At 47.6% G+C, this 17,500-nt stretch overlaps 1 protein-coding gene across 1 annotated transcript in view; it reads right to left on the reverse strand.

Annotated features, from left to right (window-relative positions):
• LOC308162576 (alsin-like) overlaps positions 1 to 17,500 on the reverse strand; it is a gene marked incomplete at its 5' end in the record, with an annotated part of 40,866 nt that overhangs the window by 17,579 nt on the left and 5,787 nt on the right. Inside the window, 8 exons of the mRNA XM_080536721.1 lie at positions 975 to 1,041; positions 4,073 to 4,143; positions 7,795 to 7,923; positions 9,470 to 9,601; positions 13,153 to 13,309; positions 15,492 to 15,557; positions 16,249 to 16,447; positions 17,303 to 17,474. Of these exons, the coding sequence (XP_080392847.1) occupies positions 975 to 1,041; positions 4,073 to 4,143; positions 7,795 to 7,923; positions 9,470 to 9,601; positions 13,153 to 13,309; positions 15,492 to 15,557; positions 16,249 to 16,447; positions 17,303 to 17,474 (993 nt within the window). The remainder of the gene's footprint in view (positions 1 to 974; positions 1,042 to 4,072; positions 4,144 to 7,794; positions 7,924 to 9,469; positions 9,602 to 13,152; positions 13,310 to 15,491; positions 15,558 to 16,248; positions 16,448 to 17,302; positions 17,475 to 17,500) is intronic.

Genomic DNA, 17,500 nt, shown 5'->3' on the forward strand with positions numbered 1-17,500 from the left:
ACCTCCTCTTGTTAAACCTGTAGACCAGGTCTACCTTCTCTTGTTAAACCTGTAGACCAGGTCTACCTCCTCTTGTTAAACCTGTAGACCAGGTCTACCTCCTCTTGTTAAACCTGTAGAGGTCTACCTTCTCTTGTTAAACCTGTAGACCAGGTCTACCTCCTCTTGTTAAACCTGTAGAGGTCTACCTTCTCTTGTTAAACCTGTAGACCAGCCTACCTTCTCTTGTTAAACCTGTAGACCAGCCTACCTTCTCTTGTTAAACATGTAGACCAGGTCTACCTCCTCTTGTTAAACCTGTAGACCAGCCTACCTTCTCTTGTTAAACCTGTAGACCAGCCTACCTTCTCTTGTTAAACATGTAGACCAGGTCTACCTCCTCTTGTTAAACCTGTAGACCAGGTCTACCTCCTCTTGTTAAACCTGTAGACCAGGTCTACCTTCTCTTGTTAAACCTGTAGACCAGCCTACCTTCTCTTGTTAAACCTGTAGAGGTCTACCTCCTCTTGTTAAACCTGTAGACCAGGTCTACCTCCTCTTGTTAAACCTGTAGACCAGGTCTACCTCCTCTTGTTAAACCTGTAGACCAGCCTACCTTCTCTTGTTAAACCTGTAGACCAGGTCTACCTCCTCTTGTTAAACCTGTAGACCAGCCTACCTCCTCTTGTTAAACCTGTAGACCAGGTCTACCTTCTCTTGTTAAACATGTAGACCAGCCTACCTTCTCTTGTTAAACCTGTAGACCAGGTCTACCTCCTCTTGTTAAACATGTAGACCAGGTCTACCTCCTCTTGTTAAACCTGTAGACCAGCCTACCTTCTCTTGTTAAACCTGTAGACCAGGTCTACCTCCTCTTGTTAAACCTGTAGACCAGGTCTACCTCCTCTTGTTAAACCTGTAGACCAGGTCTACCTCCTCTTGTTAAACATGTAGACCAGCCTACCTTCTCTTGTTAAACCTGTAGACCAGCCTACCTTCTCTTGTGGTGAAGAGGCCAGCAGAGTGAAGGTCTCCTCAGGTGCGGTCACCTTGATGCCGTACCTGGGGGGGGTGAGGACGCAGCAGAAGGATTATGTAACAGAAACATCTGGAACAGCGTCAATATGAACATGTGATACGGACTGGTAAAAAGGGCCGCATGTCGGCAATCCTCAAGTCGCACAAATCAGCAAAAACCTTCTTTTTAATATATTTTTTAAAATGTGTCTTCCGTTTTTTTACGGCATATTACGAAAGTTTAACACTTATGAGGGTAATCTGTGAGTAAAACTATTTTTTATGTCTTTGCACTCGATCAAATAAGATAGTATAAAGCTGTTTTGCAGTTTTTCTGTGTAGGATGCAGGCTAAAAATAGAAGCGCCCTCTAGTGATCTCTGTGTGTAAATAGCAGATTTACATTCTAAAAAGGCAGCTCCACTAGTAGGTAAAATAGGCACGGCTGTTGTAGTGTTAAGCGTTGAAGAGCCCACTCATTATAACAAAAAGCTGTTTCAAGATCACTAAATACTAAATACTTATAACTGTGAATTGGTTTCACTGTATCGTCTGCCATAGGCTACTGGGTAAGAGACACATGGTTTGTAAGCAAAGTGTTCAAAAGCAAGGACTGTGTGATCATCTAATTATGTGTAGTTATGTGTTTTTAGCATGTCGATGTTTTATCAGCATGTTGTGATGTGCTAAACATGCAGTTAGATGTGCATAGCGATGTTCCTTTTTAGTGCTACTAGCGGGTGTTTTGCCTGTGTCTGTCTCTCTGCTATTTGGTTTAAGGTGGACCAACAGTCACATAAGAATATCTTATGTTCTTGTATTTTCCTGATCTGAATGTATTTGTATGACACATAATTTGAAAGCTTTACAATCTGCACTTTCACAATCTGGAAAAAAACCTGAAAAATGACCATGCCCTATGACTTTTTTTTTTTTTATCTTAAATTTGTTTTTTCAGATTTTATCCCCTTTTTCACCCAATTTGGTAGCCAATTGAACCCAACCTAGCATCCAATTATCCCCTGCCTATTGCGTAGGATCCGCCGCACGACCCCGTGGCCGGCAGTCCCAGAGGAGGCCGCCAGGCAGACTAGCTGACTGGCTCCTCGAGCCCAGCACCGTTATTCCGGCACCCAGGGGGCGGTGTTGCGCGACGGATCCTTGTCCGGAACTATTCCTATACCGCCCTCGGGAGCGGCCGCTCAATATGCCGCTCCCTGTGTGTGCCCCGGTCATATCTGGATCTGGCGAGCTGGGATTCGATCCCAGTCTCCGGTGGGCAGCTTGCACTAGTGGCTAGTGCTTAGACCGCTACACCACCGCGGGGCACCGTGCCCTATGACTTTTTAACCAGACCCTGTCACATATATGTTTAGGTTTATTGGCACACATTTTGAAGGTACACAGTTGAAAGAGAACAAAGTAAATAAACAGTGCAGGAGGAGGCAAGAAAACCCAGAAGGCTCATGTGGCGCCTCCACCTAATAATCACCAAGCGTGTTATAAAGAACACAACAATAACATACAGAAAAGTACATAAGAGTGATGGCAAACTAGTAATAATAATAATGCCAAAATATGAGTCAAACAGCAATACCAAAGTAAAAAAAGAAAATGTAAATGTGTGATTATGTGGTGTAAATGCAGGTATGGTGTATGTGTGTGGATCTATAGCCCTGTCCGGACGGCATATAAATTACCTGAGGACCTCAGGGTTTGCTGAAACACAGTAGGTAATTCCAGCCGGAATAATTACTGGGGTCCCCGGAGTAAATCACTGACATGGTCGGTCCGGACGGGATAAAAATTACCGAATTACCCCAGGTAAAACATATATTACCGAGGTCCTTATTACCGTCCGGATTGACATGTCAGTAATTGGTACGCATTGCATGATTTTGCGCGATATTAATACTAGAATTTACCGTTTTGACCGGGGTAGCTCTGTGCAAACAATGGATGTGGATGACATTATTAACTCCCTTGAATCTCCACTATCGGATAACCAAACCACCTAAAAGGTTAATCGACGACGACGATGTAAGTGACGATGGACTGATTTCTTCTTCTGAACCAGTTCTAGCGAATTTACCTAACATTAGCTTGTAAACTGTGCAGTTTGTATGGTCTGGATCTAGCACTCTATAAATCACGGTGTCTGACAACACACAGGGATGAAGTTAGGGGTGGGAATCGCAAGGTAACTGACGTATTGATAACCGTACAATATTACCCCCCGATAATCTATACATTGTAAGAGAAAATTCATCAACGATACATCCCAATATCTGTTAACTGATATTTCATAACGTGGTTCCAGTGTTAGCAGTCGTTTTCCACACCCCTGTACCGGCGAAGGTCCTTGAATGAATGAATGAATGAATGAATGAATGAATGAGCCCTCTGGGAGTTAAAGTTTGTTTTGAAATATAATCGTTCGAGACTTTAGATCTCGTATCTGTTTTTCCCCGCTTTGCGCCATTTCAGCCATTCATCTTCTTAATTTTAATAACATCAAAACATTCTGATAGAACATCGACATGCTAGAAACACATAACTACACATAATTAGATGCTCACACAGGGCCAAACGCGAACACATCCCAAAAGTATTTACACATTATGAGTATTTCGTGATCGTTAAACTGCTGTTTATTATATCGAGTGGGTAAAAAAACGAGTCTGCGAGTGGTGTCGGCTGCGTTCGTAAATTCGCTCTGGAAATCTGATCAGCAGTCATGGAATGCCTCTTGTCCAATCAAATGACTTGTTGTTGCTACACGTGCGTTGTGTTGTGGGTCTGACAAAATATCCGGCGGGAACAGCTTCTTCTTCTGTGATGTTAAATGGCAACTTGCACGCGAAACGCAAACATGCATGGAGATTTTTTATTCCATCCGGATCGGTCATTAAAATCACTGGGGTCCTAGGGTAAAACAAATATTACCGAGGTCCTCAGGTAATTTATATGCCGTCCGGACAGGGCTTATGTCAGTGTGTGCGTGTATTATGCATACATGAGAAACATGTATGGAAAATATATATGTCACCATGCTGTGGTAGGGGCGGTATACTCACAGGCCGCTGGTCTCCTCGGTGATAGGCTCCACCCACAGAGTGGCCAGGGGGTAGATGTGGTGGCAGGAGAACTGGAGAGAGGGGGAGGGGGGGGGGGGGGGGGGGGGAGGATGATGTCATAATGAGGATGTCCACGCTGTGTCATCATAAATCTGTCCATTTTTTAACCCTGTGTTACACAACTCTGACAGGTCACAGGTTGTATGGAGAGAAAACGTTGGATTGTGAAATTGAAATTCCTGTATTGTTCAGTTTCTATCTGGCTTCTGTTTTTTTGGCTTCATTGCTGAAATTAGGATGGGTCTGTTCCCCTTCTACACACACACACACACACACACCCAGACACACACACACACACACACACACACACAGACAGACACACACACACACACACAGACACACAGACACACAGACACACAGACACACATCACACACACACACACAAACACACACACACACACACACACACACACACACACACAAAAGTCAGGATGATATGTTCCCCTTCTGAGAACGTGTGTGTGGTCAGGTGGTCGGACGCTGATCAGGAGAAAACACCAGAGAGGGGAAGTCTGGTGACACACAGTATCATTTCCTGCCTCAGATATCACACTGTCAGAGACTGAAGACCTCCATCTCTTCAGGCTGCATCTTAACTGCTCCTCCTGAGACACCTACTACCCCCCAGCACTGTGCCTCCTGAGACATCTACTACCCCCCAGCACTGTGTCTCCTGAGACATCTACTACCCCCCAGCACTGTGTCTCCTGAGACATCTACTACCCCCAGCACTGTGTCTCCTGAGACATCTACTACCCCCCAGCACTGTGTCTCCTGAGACACCTACTACCCCCAGCACTGTGTCTCCTGAGACACCTACTACCCCCCAGCACTGTGTCTCCTGAGACATCTACTACCCCCCTTGTACTGTTTGTCCAGTGTCTTCTATTACGAGGACTGCCAATGGCCCCTGGCATGAGCTAGATTACTCTTCCTGCTACGACTGGTGGATTGATGATTCACTTGCTTAGTCAAATGTATAGATTGTAAGTCGCTTTGGAATGAGGCGTCTGCTAAATGCCAAAAATATAAATGTAAATGTAATACTGAAATAATATGAGGAATTAATAAACGTATCCACCAATCACCAGCCAGGATTTAATTCGTACACTGCTTAAGTTACGGCCCAAAACGATGTAGTGGGATTCTGGTACTAAGATTCTACGAAAGGCTTGGAGACTGTGTGTGTGTGTGTGTGTGTGTGTGTATGTGTATGCGTGTGTGTGTGCGTGTGTGTGTGTGTGTGTGTGTGTGTGTGTGTGTGCGTGCGTGTGTGCGTCCGTGCATTGTCTGTCTGGGTGCAAGGGGAGGGGGCGTTTGATAGCAAAGTCGAAGAGAAAGTTCCATTGTAACAGACGAGATAAAGTTGTAACGAACCAACGATAAAAACAGGAACACAGGCTTCAGAGCAGGAGGGGGGGGGGGCTCTGGGGAGCTACACCAGAGCGTGCACACACACACACACACACACACACACCACAAGAGAAACCCAACAGTCATCAAATCCCGACAGAGAGAGACAAGGTCAATGATCAGCTGCTCATTTCACCCACGACAAAGAGAGCTGAAACAATCTGGCCTAGTACCAACACTTACCAGTCTGGCCTAGTACCAACACTTACCAGTCTGGCCTAGTACCAACACTTACCAGCAGTCTGGCCTAGTACCAACACTTACCAGTCTGGCCTAGTACCAACACTTACCAGTCTATCCACTATCCTTTATCCACTATCCACTATCAACTAACCACTAGCCACTATCCTTTATCCATTATCCACTATCAACTAACCACTAACCACTAACCACTAACCACTACCCTTTATCCATTATCCATTATCCACTATCCACTATCAACTAACCACTAACCACTATCCTTTATCCATTATCCACTATCTCCACATTGAGAGGCACAGTGTTGCAGGGCTTTGACAAGGTCGCGGCCGGTAGAGGACAAGGCATTGTGAGGGCCGTCCTCTGAGTAAACACATCAGGTGATTGTTGTTCAAACATTGTTCCACGGTCGCCCACACACCCAGGAGAGGCAGCGAGGGACAGGCCGGGGCCTGGCAGCCTCAGCTCATTAGCTCCTAAAAGTATGACAGGAATGTGTGGCTGATGAATTCATTCCAACACGTGTGTCATTTGCGGTCCTGCAGAGCTGGAAGCTAAAGAGGGAGTGGGTATCTGGCAGAGCAGAAGATTGTGTCGTTTGCGTCCGTTCCTCGAACAAAGGTTTTCGATTGAGTCTGAAAAAACAGCATCCCAAGCCAAGCCTGGGACACAAAGGAAGTCACAGTGTGGCAGGAGCCAGATGCACCCTGGGAGGATAGAAATGCAGTATGTACTGTATGTATATACTGTATAGGATGGCTGAGCTAAGCTAGCATGACGCATACTTACATAGTGTATGTAGTAGGATGGCTAAGCTAAGCTAAGCTAGCATGACGCATAGTGCCCTGAGATAACAAAGGCTAGCAACAGGGAAGTATGACATCATCTGGTCCAAAGGAACCCCACCCCCTGTCTACACACACACACTCACACATTCACACACACACACACACACACACACACACACACACACACACACACACACACACACACAATCTATCTAATCTATAGATTAGTTTTACATTACTCCCTATCTGTCATTGTCTTTTTAAACTGTCTGCTTATATATTGTTGTTTTATCTTCATGTCCTATGCACCAACCACACCAAGTAAATTTCCTGTATGTGCGAATATACTTAATAAAAATTATTCAGATTCTGAAAGTTGTTTAAGTGTCTCTTTAATGCCTTCCATCGCCTTCCACAGACTATAATATATAATAATAAGCTTTATTTATATAGCACCTTTCATACATAAGAATGCAGCTCAAAGTGCTGTACAATAACAGCGCAAAAGAATAGATTCAAAACGAAAACGTCAAAGACATCAGCAAAGGTATAAACATAATCATCAAAAGGAAGGCTGAGAAGCTTGAAGTGATATTTGGCAGAAATAATTATTTTCTATCAGACTACTGACAGAAGACCACAAACAAAGAAAAAATACCTGTTTGATTGTCAAGTTTTATTACAGAAATCTACTATAGGTTACTGGGATAGTTCACTAATTATTACTTGTATTGTTTCTTTCCCTCCCTCCTTCCTTCCCTCCCTCCTTCCTACCTTCCTTCCCTCCCTCCCTCCCTCCCTCCCTCCTTGCTACCTACCTTCCTCCCCTCCCTGCCTCCCTCCTTCCCTCCCTCCCCCCTTCCCTCCCTCCTTCCTTCCCTCCTTCCTTCCCTGCTTCCTACCTCCCTTCCTTCCCTCCCTCCTCCCTTCCTTCCCTCTCCCTTCCTCCCTCCTTCCCTCCCTCCCTCCTTCCTACCTTCCTTCCCTCCCTCCTTGCTACCTACCTTCCCTCCCTCCCTCCGTCCCTCCCTCCATCATTCCTTCCCTCCTTCCTTCCCTCCCTCCCTGCCTGCCTCCCCCCTTCCCTCCCCCCCTCCCTCTCTCCCTCCCTCCTTCCTTCCTTCCCTCCTTTCCTCCCTCCCACCCTCCCTCCCTCCTTCCTTCCCTCCTTCCTTCCTTCCTTCTTTCCCCTGAAAGCTGGACCAGACTCACCTGTGGACCAGACTCACCTGTGGACCAGACTCACCTGGGGACCAGACTCACCTGTGCGTGGACCAGGGCGTCGTTGAACAGGATGAACCAGTTGACGGAGAAGCGTCCGGCGTTCTGGAGGGTCAGCGCCTTGTTGCTGCTCTCACATACCAGGCGGCGCTGGGGCTGACGGAGGGAGTCCTGGGGAGGGGGACAGAGGGACAGACAGAGGGTCAGACAGAGGGACAGACAGAGGGTCAGACAGAGGGACAGAGAGACCAGACAGAGGGTCAGACAGAGGGACATACAGAGGGACAGACAGAGGGACAGACAGAGGGACAGACAGAGGGACAGACAGAGGGACAGACAGAGGGTCAGACAGAGAGTCAGACAGAGGGACAGAGGGTCAGACAGAGAGCCGGACAGAGGAACAGAGGGTCAGACAGAGGGCCAGACAGAGGGACAGACAGTGGGACAGACAGAGGGACAGACAGAGGGTCAGACAGAGGGTCAGACAGAGGGTCAGACAGAGGGTCAGACAGAGGGACAGAGGGTCAGACAGAGGGTCAGACAGAGGGACAGAGGGTCAGACAGAGGGTCAGACAGAGGGACAGACAGAGGGACAGAGGGTCAGACAGAGGGTCAGACAGAGGGACAGACAGAGGGACAGACAGAGGGACAGAGGGTCAGACAGAGGGTCAGACAGAGGGACAGACAGAGGGACAGAGGGTCAGACAGAGGGACAGACAGAGGGACAGACAGAGGGTCAGACAGAGGGTCAGACAGAGGGTCAGACAGAGGGACAGAGGGTCAGACAGAGGGACAGACAGAGGGACAGACAGATGGACAGACAGAGGGTCAGACAGAGGGACAGACAGAGGGACAGACAGAGGGACAGACAGAGGGTCAGACAGAGGGTCAGACAGAGGGACAGACAGATGGACAGACAGAGGGTCAGACAGAGGGACAGACAGAGGGACAGACAGAGGGTCAGACAGAGGGTCAGACAGAGGGTCAGACAGAGGGACAGAGGGTCAGACAGAGGGTCAGACAGAGGGTCAGACAGAGGGTCAGACAGAGGGTCAGACAGAGGGACAGACAGAGGGTCAGACAGAGAGACAGACAGAGGGACAGACAGAGGGTCAGACAGAGGGCAGACAGAGGGTCAGACAGAGGGTCAGACAGAGGGTCAGACAGAGGGACAGACAGAGGGTCAGACAGAGGGTCAGACAGACAGAGGGACAGACAGACAGAGGGACAGGCAGAGGGACAGACAGACAGAGGGACAGACAGAGGGTCCAAACTCTGAAAACCATGTGGCAGCAGGTCAAATCTCAGACGGTATTTGACCGTACCGCTTGACAGTTCACCAACCGTTTATTGATACCAGCGTCAATGAAGTATTGATACCAAAACATGTCTACTGTACTGGAACATGAACCCTCACAGCTGTCTTCCCAGAAGTCTGTCTGCCTTCCACACCTGGGCTTAACTCTGCCAGGTTTGGCTGTTATTCAGACTGGTAGAGGAGGGGGAGAGGGAGAGGGGGGGGGGAGAAAAGAGAGCGAGGGAGAGAGGGAGAGGGGGAGAGAGAGGGAGAGAGAAGAGAGAGGGAGAGAGAGAGAGAAGAGAGGAAGAGAGAGGGAGAGAAAAGAGAAAGGGAGAGAGAGAGAGAGAGAAAAGAGAGAGAGAGAGAGTGAAGAGAGAGAGTGTGTGTGTGTGTGTGTGTGTGTGTGTGTGAACCCACGGTGGTCTTCCCAGAGAAGGTCTTCCAGAAGTGGCAGGTGACCTCCGCCTCCTTGTTCCTCCTCCACAGCTGGGAGGACAGGGCCTCGTAGGAGGACGACCCCCGCTGCAGGCTCTGGTGCTCCGCCGTGCCCTGAATGGATGGTAATGGACTGACTTACATAGCGCCTTTATCCAAAGCGCTTTACAATAGGGCTGCAACAACGAATCGATTGTTGGCGACAAATTCCATTATCGATTCGTCGGGTCTTGTTCCATAACAAACCTACTTCCTGTTGACGCACGCCACGCTGTCTTGCGGAGCCGGCGCGGCGGCTACATTTACATTATTTTAAATGTAAAAGCTACTAAAAAATGTGTTTGTTGCAACCTATGCAAAAACGATCTTGCATGGCACGGGAGCACAACGGTGATGCGAGAACACCTTAAAAGAAAGCATGTGACAGTGATGGATGAAGACGGCTCAGCCTCAGCAGGGTAAGTTATACGAGTTTAACGTTGGCTGTACCCATGCCATACGTTGCGTTTTTAAGTGAGGATTGTTCGTTTCACTGGCACAGCTGTAGGCCTAAGTTAGTTCTTCTCGTTTATCTAATAGATTCTCCCTCTTAATGACCTATTGTATTTTTAGCTTGCTATTCGCATTCTATGCCTTCAGCACCGGAGTATGCTCATAGTCACTTGTATTAGTAAGGAGATGCACTTGTGAGTTCTGGCGAAGCGTCAGCTAAATGACTGTAATGTAATGCGATAGCCAGTGAGTGTTTGCTCGCATTCATGAATTCAATATTGCATGACAAGTGTATTTAGCTAGCTGGCTAACGTCAGTGGTAGAGCAGAGGTGATAAGCTAAAGGCTAGCTAGTGGTAGCCTACCAAGCTACCCGTGAGTTAGAGTGAGGCACTGACTGTCGCCTAGCCTATTGTATGGAGTGAGAGGACACATTGCATTGTTTTGGAGCATATCTGTTATATAAAAACATTAGTGTCTTGTCTGTAGCCTATATTGCACTTTGGGTTACTGATTTAGAAAACATAAAATAACATTTGCAAAAGAAATCTGTTTTTTCCATTTTTATCCGATTAATTAATTAATCGAAAAAATAATCGGCAGATTAATCGATTATCAAAATAATCGTTAGTTGCAGCCCTACTTTACAATGGCCTCTCATTCACACATTCACACACACATTCACACACCAATGGCGGCAAGCTGCCATGCAAGGCGCCGGCCTGCTCACTGGGAGCATTGGGGTTCAGTGTCTTGCCCAAGGACATTTCGGCATGTGGCCAGCCAGGACTCGAACCACCGTTCTGCCAACCTTGCGATCATTAGACGGCGGCTCTACCTCCTGAGACACAGCCGCCCCCGGGTATAGCCTCTACCTCCTGAGACACAGCCTCTACCTCCTGAGACACAGCCTCTACCTCCTGAGACACAGCCTCTACCTCCTGAGACACAGCTGCCCCCGGGTATAGCCGTACCCTGCCAGGACAACAGCCTCATTACAGTCTATCCTTTAATCAACCACAGATTCATTAAAGTCACGCTGGGTCAGACAGACAGTCAGACAGAGGGGCAGACAGACAGAGGGACAGACGGAGGGACAGACAGACAGAGGGACAGACAGAGGGACAGACAGACAGAGGGACAGACAGACATAGTCTTTAGAATTGGAAGCCGCTACTTACACACAACGACCACTAGTTGGCCGTTTGCAATTTAGCCTGCCTCCTACACAGAAAAACTGCAAAACAGCTTTATACTAGCTTATCCTGATGTGATTTAGAAAATGTAAGGATACTGTCATGGAAGGAGGGTCCTGAAATTTGGTCGAGTGCAAAGGTCAAATGACAAGGTCAAATTACCCCACCCATGACTGTTGCCTGTTCTAGTGTTAATTAATAGGGATGCTCCGATCTGGATTTTTGGGGCCGATACCGATCACCGATTTTTTTCCTCAAGATCAACCGATACCGATACCGATTTTTTTTTAAATACATAACTGTAGGCCTACTGACTGGATAGCCTACATATTTTTAGCTTTTTAGACAAAAGTTTTGATCCATTAGGCACCAAGCAAACGCAGACCCATTTTTATGGCATAGTAAAGGTCTGGCCTATCACCCAGTTAGGGCCTGAAGCCCAAGTCAGTCGATATGGCTGTATAAAAGACATCATAAACGTGGCCTTCATGGTTTACATACTGTTACGTCCTCCTATGTTTTCTGTTCAGTTATCTGTCTTCCCCAGGAAAAAAAAAAGAAAAAAAAAAAAAAAAAAAAAGAAAGATCGGTTTTTGCGATCGGCCATTTTTGCCGATCACCGATCGAGTCATTTGGAGTGAAATCGGCCGATTTAAATCGGTGGCCGATAAATCGGAGCATCCCTATTAATTAACCACATAATAATTAAAGTCACGTTGAGATTTTCATTGGGCAGAAGAAGGCACAGTGTTAGAGACAGAGTATGGAACAGTGTTTCAATTGGTTGATAAATTAAAAAATAATAATGTGAAAGGAGATGTGGCCTCCTAGTGATGGAAGATTAAAAGTGTGTACTGTCACCCACGGTAACAGAGCTGCCCACAGACAGAGGGACAGACAAATTTGAACTCATTCAAAATGTATACACCCAAAATTATTATTAGCAAAAATGATGATCTTCATTTTGTAGCCAAAAGTCAAAGTCTTGTTGCTAGGTAAATGCCATATAAACCACTTGACAGTAGGTGACTCACTAGTGTCCATGTGACAAATACTGTCCAGGTGATGTAATCAGGTCTTTCAAATGCCATGACGCTAGCTTACTTATTTACTTATCATCAAGCAGCATGCCAGTCATTTGACTGAATTATATTATTACTGTCCGGAATTATATTATTACTTTGGCATTCCAAAGACCTGATTACAATCGGCCGGACACATTTTGGCACCCGGACACTATTTGGCATGACAACAGTGCCAGTAATAATCTGGGGCATTCATACCTGAGACATTCATACCTGGTTCATATCTCAAATGTTCAGCAAAAGCAAGAATGTGCCAGCAACAAGGAAGAAAAGCTTCCACACGTTCTGAACGTGTTTTAAATACCTGAAGACAATTTGTACTTCAAAGAGTTGTAAACCTGTCAGACAGGGAAGGAAGGAAGGAGGGAGGGAAGGAGGGAGGGAGGGAGGGAAGGAAGGAAGGTAGGAGGGAGGGAGGAGGGAAGAGGGAAGGAGGGAAGAAAGGAGGGAAAAGGGAAGGAAGGAAGGAAGGAGGGAGGGAAGGAAGGAGGGAGGGAGGGAGAGAGGGAAGAGGGAAGGAAGGAAGGAGGGAGGGAGGGAGGGAAGGAAGGAAGGAGGGAGGGAGGGAGAGAGGGAAGAGGGAAGGAAGGAAGGAGGGAGGGAGGGAGGGAGAGAGGGAAGAGGGAAGGAAGGAAGGAGGGAAGGAAGGTAGGTAGGAGGGAGGGGGGAAGGAAGGAAGGAGGGAAGGAAGGAAGGAAGAAAGGAGGAAAGGAAGAAAAGGAGGAAGGAGGGAGGGGGGAAGGAAGGAAGGAGGGAAGGAAGGAAGAAAGGAGGGAAGGAAGAAAAGGAGGAAGGAGGGAGGGAGGGAGGGAGGGAAGGAAGGTAGGAAGGAAGGAAGAAAGGAGGGAAGGAAGGAAGGAGGGAAGGAGGGAAGGAGGGATAAGTGAAGGTACCTGGTGGAAGCAGGCGGCCAGTCTGAGGAGCAGCCTGCTGTAGAGGTGCAGGTGGTGCAGGGGCGTCAGGAACACGGCCAGCAGCAGCTCCCCCAGGGGGACTTCACCTGGCTCCACGTGCTGCCTCAACAACTCACACTTCTTACCAAAGCAGGCCCTGAACGGGAGGAAGAAGGGAGGGAGGAAGGAAGGGAGGGAGGGAGGAAGGAAGGAAGGAGGGAGGGAGGGAGGGAGGGAGGGAGGGAAGGAAGGAGGGAGGGAGGAGGGAGGGGGGGAAGGAAGGAAGGAGGGAGGGAGTGAAGGAAGGAGGGAGGGAGTGAAGGAAGGAGGGGAGGGAGGGAGGGAGGGAAGGAAGGAGGAAGGAAGGAGGGAGGGAGGGAAGGAGGGAGGGAGGGAAGGTAGGTAGGAGGGAGGGAGGGTAGGTAGGAGGGAGGGAGGGAAGGAAGGAGGGAGGGAGGGAAGGAAGGAGGGGAGGGAGGGAGGGAGGGAAGGAAGGAGGAAGGAAGGAAGGAGGGAGGGAAGGAGGGAGGGAGGGAGGGTAGGTAGGAGGGAGGGAGGGAAGGAAGGAGGGAGGGAGGGAAGGAAGGAGGAAAGGAGGGAAGGAAGGAAGGAGGGAAGGAAGGAGGGAGGAAAGGAAAAGGAGGGAAGAAAGGAAGGAAGTCAATCACAACTGTGTGCGATATCAGTGACAAATCAAATATGCTTCGATTTGATTTGAATGTACCTGTAATAATAATAATAATAATAATAATAATAATAATAATAATAATAATAATATTAATATCTTGGATTTATAAAGCGCCTTTCTCAAACCCAAGGACCCTTAAACCCAAGGACGCTGTAATGCAGGTGTGCTAGATAACTGGAAAAACAAAGGTCTTCCTGAATACAAAAACTGGGAGGAGCTAAAAAAAATAAGGACATGATGAAGACTAGAAACAAATATTAAAAGATATAAAAATAATTATACAACAGTTAGTTCCGACTAGGGCTGCAACTAACGATTATTTTGGTAGTCGACTAATCTGTCGATTATTTTTTCGATTAGTCGTGTGGCTTTTCGCTGCGCGTAAATGGCGACGCAGAAGCATAAATCCGGCTTAACTAGCTATCTAACCTAACGTTACGCCAAGCTACAGCTGCTCACAGAGCTAGTTGATTGGCTAGCTAGCATTGCTGGCTAGACTACAGACAGCTCACGTTAGTAGGCTACGCTTGGCGCTGTTTATCTTACAGACAGCTCGCTGGTGGACTCAACATAATTGAAATAGCATTCACTTATCAAGCATCATTCATGATCATCCACCATGACTACCTGGTATTTTAATAGCGACCACCCCTCACTTCATTTCATCTCGCGTTCTCCTGGCTTCAACATGGAAAACCCCTGCTACGTAACGTTACATACAAGCGCCTCTGTCTGTCACACGCGTGCCACAGGGCAAATAAATTAATAGCACAAACGCTCATAGCATGTACAGCCCTGTCCATGAGACGTTGTTTTCCAACATGTAACAGTAAAGCTAACATAAACATTACGACCCTAACAATATAACGTTAGCCAGTTGGCTAACAACGTTAGCTAAAACTTACCCAGCTGATTCTTGCATGGCTCCCGTTCCAAAAAATATATATAATGTTTATACGATTAGTCGACACTAAAATTCCACGTCGACGAGTTTTTATAATCGACGTCGTCGATTATGTCGACTAATCGTTGCAGCCCTAGTTCCGACCAAGTAATTTGATTGGACAAGAGGCATTCCATGATTGCCGATAAACAGTATAACAGCACTGGGACCTTTAACTATATGTATCACTCCACCGCACAGGTGTTTTATTAAATGACTGTTAATTAGACTACATTAACGGTCGTTATCTATCAGATTATCTAACAGTGTGTTGGTTTCAAACAAAGATGGATATATTTCCAAATATAACATTTGAGTTAAATTATGAATGGTCATCAGAAGAGGACGAAGGGAAGGGCCTTAATACTTCACAATAAATGGAAACTTACAGATAAATGTACACGATACAAAGTAGCTAGCCTGCGGATGTTTGCGTTCAGGTTACTAGGCAACAGTCCAGTTGAATTTCAGTTGCGTAACTATTTTTTGTTGGAGCCAAAAAACAAACAAATTATAATCTGTTGTCGCTTATTACTGTTATCTAATAAATGGCGCTGTCGAACAGTTGTATAAAAGCAACATCACACTCGAGGTTGTGCTTATATACGACCTGCGGCCTCGTACCTCCGACCGAATCACAGCCGTGCTGATATATAACAGCACTCCCTCTCGTGTGATATTGCTTAAATTAAGAATACGAGAGCTTACACAGCGGGCTTCATGAGGGCCTGGAAACCCCCCATCACCATGAGGTCTCCAACTGAACCACAGTACCTGAAGAGAGGAGGAGAGGAGAGGAGGAGAGGAGGAGAGGAGAGGAGAGGAGAGGAGGAGAGGAGAGGAGGGGAGAGGAGAGGAGAGGAGGAGAGGAGAGGAGGAGAGGAGAGGAGAGGAGGAGAGGAGAGGAGAGGAGAGGAGAAGAGGAGAGGAGAGGAGAGAGGAGGAGAGGAGAGGAGAGGAGAGGAGAGGAGGAGAGGAGAGGAGACGAGAGGAGGAGAGGAGAGAGGAGGAGAGGAGAGGAGAGGAGGAGAGGAAAGGAGGAGAGGAGAGGAGAGGAGAGGAGAGGAGGAGAGGAGAGAAGAAGAGGAGAGGAGAAGAGGAGGAGAGGAGAGGAGAGGAGAGGAGGAGAGGAGAGGAGAGGAGAGGAGGAGAGGAGAGAAGAAGAGGAGAGGAGGAGAGGAGGAGAGGAGGAGAGGAGGAGAGGAGAGGAGAGGAGAGAAGATGAGGAGAGGAGAGGAGAGGATAGGAGGAGAGGAGAGGAGAGGAGAGGAGGAGAGAGGAGAGGAGGAGAAAAGGAGCGGAGAGGGGAGAGGAGAGGATAACTGTAAAGCACTTTGTAACATTGTTTTAAAAAGGTGCGCTAGAAATAATGCATATTATGATTATGATTATGATTATTATGATTATGATTATTATTATTCCTACGAATAATGAACCAGAAGCTCTGTAGTAGCTGTGTACTTACTCTTTATAGGTGTCCATGAAGATGCCTGCGTGCCTGATCATGACCAGGCCAGGGAGGGCGTTGCCATGGCGCAGGGCGGTGGTGAGGGCGTTGCCATGGCGCAGGGCGGTGGTGAGGGAAGTGGCGTGCTGCCCGGTCAGACGTCGCAGGCGAGCGAAGCTTCCTGCCAGGGTCCTGAAGAGAAGGCTGGACCCCGGGCCTGGGAGGGCACACACACTCTCTACACACACACACACACACACAGGTAAGATACATACACTCTCTACACACACACACAGCAGACAGGGAGTTTGTTCCAGGAGCATGCGGCAGCGTGACTGAAAGCTGCTGCACCGTGTTTTGTTTTCACACTCAGCAGACCTTAGGGGCTTTGCTGGAATAAAGGAAGGGAGGAGATCTGATATGTATTTTGGTCCAAGACCATTTTGTGATTTGTACATAATTAGGAGTCAGAGACTGGTAGCCAGTGGAGGGATCTCAGGATTGGTGTATTGTGTTCAAAATTCTTAGATTTTGTTAGGACCCTTGCAGCGGCGTTTTGGATGAGCTCCAGCTTACAAAGATAGGCCTCAAATGGAGATTTGAGGGTCATCCGCATAGTTGTGGTAGGCAAAAAAAATGTTCTGATCCCATTGGAAACATGTAGAGTTTGAATAGGAGGGGGCCAAGGATTGACCCTTGACCCACATCATTTTAATTTGGTCGGACACAAAGTTGCCAATGGAGACATAATAGCTTCTGTTCTGTAGGTAGGATCTAAACCAGTTTAAGGCCTGAAAGTCCTCCCGAGGTTTTTAGTCTATCTATTAGAATGTTGTGGTCTGCAGTGTCAAAGGCAGCACTAAGATTGAGTACCAAAACCGAGATTTTTCCAGAGTCAGTGTTTACACAAATGTCATTAAGGACCTTAATAAGAGCCGTTTCAGTGCTATGTAGGGGGCGAAAGTCTGATTGAAAGCAATCAAAGAGATCATTCAGAGATCATTCCCGCCCCGATCATTCCCGTCCCCTCCGCCCAAGCCCTGCCCCCTCAGCCCAAGCCCCGTCCCCTCACCTCGGTGCAGCAGGGGCCTGAGGACACGCCTCCTGATGCTGCTCAGCCTGCAGGAGAACTTCCTCTCGGCCGCTGCCAACTCGTGATAGGCTGAGACAAGCCCCGCCCCCTTCAGGTCTGCCAGGGCCACGCAGCTCCGCCCCCCGCTGCACACGCTGCTCACGTACCCCATCTGACCAATCAGAGGACAGGACAGGA

The sequence above is a fragment of the Nansenia antarctica genome, assembly GCF_963989245.1.
Source record: "Nansenia antarctica genome assembly, chromosome: 7".
Taxonomy (NCBI): Eukaryota; Metazoa; Chordata; class Actinopteri; order Argentiniformes; family Microstomatidae; genus Nansenia; species Nansenia antarctica.